General features: G+C 48.1%; 2 protein-coding genes across 7 annotated transcripts in view; one reads left to right on the forward strand and one right to left on the reverse strand.

Annotated features, from left to right (window-relative positions):
* gpr180 (G protein-coupled receptor 180) overlaps positions 1-936 on the reverse strand; it is a 7,568-nt gene extending 6,632 nt beyond the window's left edge. For 3 of the 5 annotated variants that reach the window (XM_024265505.2, XM_024265506.2, XM_036210860.1), the window contains exon 1: positions 706-935. In XM_024265505.2, the coding sequence (XP_024121273.1) occupies positions 706-844 (139 nt within the window). In that variant the 5' untranslated portion in view covers positions 845-935. Of the gene's footprint in view, positions 1-705 lie in introns of all 5 variants that reach the window. The other 2 variants (XM_036210859.1, XM_024265504.2) reach the window with 2 other exon arrangements.
* A 599-nt stretch (positions 937-1,535) lies between these two features.
* On the forward strand, positions 1,536-6,299 carry LOC112142216 (dTDP-D-glucose 4,6-dehydratase). Of its 2 annotated transcripts, none has more exons than XM_024265468.1 (12): positions 1,536-1,714; positions 2,061-2,127; positions 2,226-2,294; positions 2,359-2,449; positions 2,525-2,673; positions 2,746-2,844; positions 2,919-2,978; positions 3,293-3,336; positions 3,407-3,572; positions 3,638-3,693; positions 5,791-5,888; positions 5,951-6,299. In XM_024265468.1, the coding sequence occupies exons 1-12, from the start codon at positions 1,551-1,553 to the stop codon at positions 6,013-6,015; spliced, it is 1,128 nt and encodes a 375-aa protein (XP_024121236.1). In that variant the 5' UTR covers positions 1,536-1,550; the 3' UTR covers positions 6,016-6,299. The 2 variants fall into 2 exon arrangements, with proteins under 2 accessions (XP_024121236.1, XP_024121237.1); XM_024265469.2 differs by having other exon boundaries at positions 1,663-1,805.
* The last annotated feature ends 881 nt before the right edge of the window (positions 6,300-7,180 follow it).

The raw sequence follows: 7,180 nt of genomic DNA on the forward strand, positions 1-7,180 counted from the left end.
TATTGAAAAGACTTTTATCGGAGTGTTGCTTGATTAAATAATGTTGTATTCATTTATATAATTATGAACAGTTTGGGCTTCCATAGAAATGAGTGGTGCAACTCTTAAAAAAATGAATATAGAATAATTGCGATTTGGCACCCCCTCCGGCAGATGGTGCCCAAGGCAGCCGCCTAGGTTACCTATCCTCAAAGTTATTTAAGGTTTAAGTTGATTTATTCTGGAATAATTCTCCTTTCTTTTTATATTAATAGTAAGTATACAAAGCTACGTTTTAAAAGTTTACAAGTTTTAACAATTTAGTTTTTTATGAGTTCAATGAATGTTTTTTTCTGTTTAGCCCGCGACCCAAAGTGTGTTTTGGATTTTGTCCCCTGATTCAGCTTGACGCCCCTGCTTTCAAGGATTTGAGGACAACCTTATGGTCCAAAAAGTATCATAACTTTAGCTGCGAATGAACTTTTAAAACTAGAGAATGTTGGGGACACGCCCACCAAAAATCTGTGCTGAGGAGGCGGAGCCCCCCAGAGGTCACTAGGAGAACTTGTCTGGCTCCTGTTTACTTCTGTTTTGTTTTAAATTTTCAATGTTTTATTTTTGTTTACGTGTATTTATAATATTGAAATGGAGGGTTAAAACCCCGCTGGCATCTGATGAGCCGGTCTGCGCACGCGCAGGGGCTCAGCTGCAGCCAGCATCACTCACCCCGGAACACGAACGCGGTGATAAACTGGCCGTTTTCCCGCCTCGCTGCTTCGCTCCGGAATATTCCTGTCACGGTTTTCCCGGAAATTCCCAGACAGAACAGCAGTGGCGCGAGGAACGCCGCGAGGAGCCGCGACATTCCCGCCGCTGCAGATGAAATCCGTTACCACATCGGTTCAATGAGCCACGCAGGCGGACTACAGCGGCTGCGTTGACGTCACGGCACAAGATACGAACAAACAGGAAGTTTTCAAAGTAAAAGCACAAAGGGGGTTAAAATGTAAAAGTAAAAGGGAACGTCCTGGAGTTTATGGAGTCCATAAAACACTCGTATATGCATTCATTATACATAACCATCCTCTTAATACTCTAAAATTAAATTATTTCACATTTGGCTAAACCATTGCATCATAACCCTTTACATCTATATTATTCATTTGCACTACTCATTGTAAATATATTTATTTTATGTATTTTGCATTAATCATATTTACCTTACTGATTTGCATAAATAAATGACATATACCTTTATTTATGTACATTTTAACTTGTTTATCTAACAAATATTTTGCACCTTAAAAGTGCCCTTCTGATTGGATATTAGCTGTATTTTGTTATGGTATACACACATAGGCAGTAACAACAGTTTAGTCTAACATGGCTGATATTTTCGACTCAAATTTATTGTAACAAATGCACATTTTCGGTTGTTTAGATTTCTTTCTGTTTTTTAAAGTTGTACATTGTGATGGTTTTATTGTGAAAGAACTTCCGGATCTAAAACTTTGAATGTCTAAAGATGTTTAATTGATCAGAGTTTCACCCAATCATCTAAACCTTCCTGTATGACGTCATACACACGGGCCAATCCGCCATCAGGCGGGTGGTTCCACATCAGCCCCGCCCCCTTTCTACGTGTCAACAATAGTGCCGTAAAGTGGCCTGAAGTGTCGTTCGTGAGTCGCGTCCTGACGGGCAGAATTTTGGAGCCGGCACCCGCTTTTCTGAGGTGTGAGGCCTTGACTGCGGGGCTGGGGGGCCGGCGGCGGCATGGGGGTCTTTAAACGGACCGTTCTGGTGACGGGGGGGTCCGGGTTCATGTAAGTCTTTGCTGGAGGATGGACATGCGCACTCTGGCGTGAATGACTATATTGTTTTGTGCGTGTCAGAGGATGGGGGTGTATGTGGGCGTCCTGTCAGAGGATGGGGGTGTATGTGGGCGTCCTGTCAGAGGACGGGGGGTGGGGTGTTGTGGGCGTCCTGTCAGAGGATGGGGGGTGTTGTGGGCGTCCTGTCAGAGGATGGGGTGTGGGGGTCCGGTATGCTCCGTGTAACTGCAGGTGTCCTCTCTGCAGCGGCTCTCACCTGGTCTGCTCTCTGGTGTGTGGACATCCGGACTGGATGATCATCAACCTGGATGCGGTGCGTCTCCTCCAGATCCCCCGGCTGCAGGCCTGTGGATCCTGAAGCACAGACCTGCAGGTTTCTGCCCCCCTCTGACAGGACCCCTTGTGTTTCAGCTGGATTACTGCTGCAGCCCCAGGAGTCTGCGGAGCGTGGAGAACAGGAGCAACTACAGATTTTTGCAGGTGTGTGGAGGTGAGGTGTTGAAGCTGCTGTCGGCGTGTGTTCCTCAGGATCTTCTTCCAACAGGGAGACGTGTGCGACTCCTCCACGCTGGACCACATCTTCAGCACCGAGAACATCGACGTGGTCTTTCACCTGGCGGCCAGGACACACGTTGGTGAGCAGCGGCCGTAAGGTCCTGGTTCTGGAGCAGTCTCTGATCTGTTTCAGCAGCTCTTCTGTCATCCCTCAGAGTCCTCCTTTCAGAACCCATCCAGTTTCCAGTGGGTCAACGTGGAAGGAACCAGAACCTTACTGAGAGCTGCCCAGAGGGCCCAACACCGGCCGCAGCGGTTCCTATATATCAGCACGGACGAGGTGTACGGAGCCAGCACCGACTGGGTCAGCACAGGGCCCCAGTTGTGTTTGCTGGATGGTGATTGGTTTTGAAGTTCATTTATGGTTCTTCTTCAGGTGTTTGATGAGTGCAGTCCACTGAGGCCCACTAACCCGTACGCCACCACAAAGGCAGATGCAGAGAACCTGGTCAGGTCCTACTGGGACCGGTACCAGGTGAGCAGGTTCAGGAGTACAGCTATGGTTCTGGTCTTAAACCGGGCTCTGATGGTCTGTGTTTGTGCTTCCAGCTCCCCGTCATCATAACCAGGAGCAACAACGTCTACGGCCCCCGGCAGCACACCGAGAAGGTAAAGGGGGTGGGGGTTGTCACGGTAACTAGAAGTTTAATCAAAAACCACGAATTTGATGTTTGGAAACTCCAACCTGAACCCCAGATCTTGGATCAGAGGTTCCTCTGTAAGTTCTGCTGGTTTTCATGATGCTTGGAACCCCTCCTGGTCAAATCTCTCCATCTGGTGGTCCCACCCAGCTCTGTGCAGGTCCACAGACCCCCACTGGTCCGGGTCATGGTGCTCCATCTGGATCATCTGTCTAGAAACATGCTGAGTCAGTAGGTTTTGTGGCCTCCTGTGAGTTAAAGCATTTCTTCTTGTGGTTTCAGGTCATTCCCAGGTTCCTCCGCCTCCTACAGCAGAACAACAAATGGTTGGTGTTCTTGAACTGGGTTCTACTGTCTCAGAACAGATCTCCTTACAGCAGGTTCTCTCTGATGCAGCACCATTCAGGGAACCATCCCCAAATCACGCCACTTCCTGTTCGTAAGTGACGCCATCGACGCCTTCCTGCTGCTGCTGGAGAAGGGAGATGTGGGAGAGGTCTACAACGTTGGTTCTGGCTGTGAGGTTCCCATCCTTCAGCTGGCTCAGGAGCTGGTGAAAATGGTTGGTTGGAGGTTCTGCTTGGAGCTTCAGCAGTCAGACTGAGGACTCACATCTGCTGTTTTCAGGTGAAGAACGTTCCGGACTCTGAGGTGGACGAGTGGCTGGAGTTTGTGCCGGACAGGTCAGTGAAATGTGGCTGCAGGAAATAGCCAGAGCCTAGAGGACCTTTAGAACATCTCCTGCAGGAATGTTCTGGTCTGTCCAAACACAGCTGGTCATCAGTGATGTTTTCAGAGAAGTTCTCAGCTCATGGAAGTACTGAAGGACAGACGGATGTTTGTTTCTGATCAGGAGTTTAAACGCTGTGAAGATAACCGCTAAATCCAGCGGTCAGACAGGAACGCTTTAGGAGGGTTCTCATGCAGGATACTGCTAGAGAAGCTCACCGCTCCCCCAGGGGATGGATCTAATGCAAAGAACACATTACACACTCCTAGATATGACAACAAATGGGACTCAAACTTTTGTGTCTGATCCATTGACGTGAATAACAATGGACAGCTAAAACCCCACCCTCTTCCATGTTCCAAACAGGAAGTACCAAGAAGGCCAAAGTTCCATAGACTTCCATTGAGAAACAGTTATTTCTCAGTCATTTTATTCGTCAGAATAATCATTCATGCTCTGATGCTTCCTTCTTAACATGTTCTTTCTAATCCTGATTTTTTTAAAAGAGATTTTTCTTTATCGCTAGTTATAAACTGAACAACTGATGCCTCTGTAAAAGCATGTGGCTCCCACTTGCCCCGTCTCAAACGTTTGACAGATTCTTCTGCGCTGCTTTCAGTGGGATGGATGTGGGCTTAAAATAAGACAGAACAAGCTCACTCCTGATTGGTTGACAGTACTTCCTCTAGAAACATGACTCAATCGCGGTAGACGTACCAGGAAGTGACGGTGAAGGCTCTGGCCTGATTTTGTGAGGGTGTAAGGTAATGCATTTCCTATGGGGGACCTCAACGCATGATAGGTCCAGTTCTATTTAGACGGTCTATGGTCCCATTACAAATCTTTTGCTCCGCCCCTGTCATGAATCCCTGGGCACCCCTGACAAAAGGACCAACACAGCCCAGGCGAGGGAGACCACCCACCCACCAGCCAGGTGCAGAGGAGGCCCCCCAGCACTGCAGAGCACGAGTATCCCTCAAGGGGCGACCCCGGACCCCGAGGACCCAGTAGCCAGCCACCACCCAGCCGCAGTCCTGCCACCACAGGCCAGCGGAAGCCCAGGTGCCTGGCTCGAGCGACCCAGAGATCCAGACACACCCACAGCTCCTCCCCCTCCATACCCACCCCTCATTCCCTTCCTCCATCCCCATGGATGGCAGGGAGAGCCCATGCAGGCTGCGGTGAGGTAGCCCCAGGTCTGTCCCCACCCACTAACTCTCACATTCAGTCTTTCTTCTGGGTACTCCCCAGTCCACATCTCAGCACCCCCTCCAGCCGGTAACCGGGTCTCCGGCACTGCCACGACCATCAAATCTGAAACTTTCTGTTTTCTTCAAGCCGAGAGGTTTTCTGCTGGTCCATTTGGTCATGCAGCTCTGACTGGTTCTTACCTGAGTTTAAGCCGTTGTATGGAACCGTAAGCAGGGCTGCAGATGAATCAATTGTTTGGAAAAATCAGAGTCAATGTTTATAACATAGTAAAAGACACTCCTGTAGATTAAAGGACATCAGTATCTGCTTCAAGAACATTAGAATGTTAAAGAACAATAAAGAAATCGTCAGATGATGAAAGAAAAACCTAGACATTACATTACCATGGCAACAGACTAGCTGTTCTGTTACCCTGGCAACAGAACAGCTGATGATGCTCAGGTCCTGAACACCATTAGCTATTAAAATAGCAACGTTGCCTGTTCTGTTACCATGGTAACAACATCAGCTGTTCTGTCGCTGAATTAAATCAGACCTAACCGTGATCTGAATCCAGAACTCGTCACAAACCGTGGTTGGAACTCAAACCTTCACCCTCCTTATCTATGGATCACCTTTCTCAGGCAGACCAGAGGTCACACAGAGGTCGTGGAGGTCACATAGAGGTCAAGGAGTTCCCGTGTCTCCCTTAAGATTGAAGTATCTAATGTTTTTTTTCTCTGGTAATCCAGCAGAATGGGACGGCTGTAACTTAGTCCTGTAGGGGGCGCTCCACTGTAAATGAAACATGTGAGTCCACTTTTTTAAGCAGGCGGGTGCCTGTGCTTTGTTTCCGCAGGCCGCTGGTGGAGCTTCGGTACCCGATCAGCAGTGAGAAGCTGCAGAGTCTGGGCTGGGGGGCCCAGGTGTCCTGGGCTGATGGGATCAGGCAGACAGGTGAGAAGATCAGCTGATCAGGAACTTCCTTCAGGAGGCGCTGAACTGTCTTTGTCTCACAGTTCGGTGGTACCAGGACAACCCGGACTTCTGGGCAGAAGGGTCCACTAATGCCCCCCCCTCCTGACAGCGGGGGTTGCCCTGCAGACTGACGTGAAGAATCAGGAGAAGGAACCCAAATCACCGTCGGGTCAACAGAACCAACCTTTTCAACATTTGAAATCCAACCTTCACTTCCTGTTTCCAGAACAGGAAGTGTCACTTCTATGAAGTCAGCTGAAGGTTTACCCCAAAGTTTACATAATGAACATTTATGATTACTTTCAATGTTTTTAACATAAATCCGTTAGAGACTATTATGACTATTAAGACTGATTTAAACTGCCTTCATTAAAATATTTTAATCTAGAACAGGAAACTGTCTGTTAAATCTGTTCTAATGTAGAAGGCGTGAAAAAGCCGGCGGGGTCAGAGCGTCTCGTCTGCAAATCCAAACTTTATTGGTGGTCAAACAGGTCAGTTTGTTTCTTTGTGTAGAGCTCTGCGTGCACAACCGCTAAACTAATACAGAAAGCAAGTTCTAACTAGCGGGCAGCTTCCCCTCGAAGGCTCTGGCCAATCAGAAACCACCGCCGCCGAGACGGGATTCTCACCAAAGGAAATCTGAAACTGGATTAAGCAGGATGGGTCAGGTCATGGGAGTCTTCTGTTATTTTATGGATGCTTCCCTCTGATTGGCCAGCAGCCTCCGGTGACGGCAGCGCCGCCTGGAAAAAGATGCAAACACAACATTGAAGCACGGCGAATTCTCCCAAACGAAGATTTTGAAGATGACCACAGCTTCCCAGAAGAACCAAAACCCCCAAACTGGGCCCTTGTTTGTGTTGTACTGCATGTTTTTTTTTACAGACTGGTGTTTGGTGGTTCGGGTTTGATCCAGACCTTTAATCCAAACCTTGGCATGTTTGGTTTCCCCTCAGATTAGCAGCCAATTCAAAGAATTGATAACGATTGAAAGGAAATACATTTCAGGAGATTAGAAATCAGTCCGATGTGACCCTAACGTGAGGGGGGGGGGTCGTTATGATGTGTAGCAATCAGGTCTGTGAGCCCCCCGTCAGAGACCTCCACCTGTGGTAACAGGCAGGTCTCCACCCTGAAAGCAGAACTTTAGCTTTTTAACTCAAGCTTGTTTTGGTTTCCAAACGTCGTCTTTATAGTAGATCCATAAAGATCTTGCAGTGGTTGATGAGGCAAAACGGGACGTTACGTTGGATTTAAACACTTTAACA

The sequence above is a fragment of the Oryzias melastigma genome, unplaced genomic scaffold, assembly GCF_002922805.2.
Source record: "Oryzias melastigma strain HK-1 unplaced genomic scaffold, ASM292280v2 sc00262, whole genome shotgun sequence".
NCBI classification, from domain to species: domain Eukaryota; kingdom Metazoa; phylum Chordata; class Actinopteri; order Beloniformes; family Adrianichthyidae; genus Oryzias; species Oryzias melastigma.

What these genes read in the sequence shown, in the direction of transcription:
- LOC112142216 (XM_024265468.1), top strand. Translation starts at nt 1,551, where the DNA reads ATGACGTCATACACACGGGCCAATCCGCCATCAGGCGGGTGGTTCCAC. An exon ending in CTACAGCAGAACAACAAATG is followed by an intron (nt 3,337 to 3,406) that starts GTTGGTGTTCTT and finishes TCTCTGATGCAG; the next exon opens with CACCATTCAGGGAACCATCC. An exon ending in CTGGAGTTTGTGCCGGACAG is followed by an intron (nt 3,694 to 5,790) that starts GTCAGTGAAATG and finishes TTGTTTCCGCAG; the next exon opens with GCCGCTGGTGGAGCTTCGGT.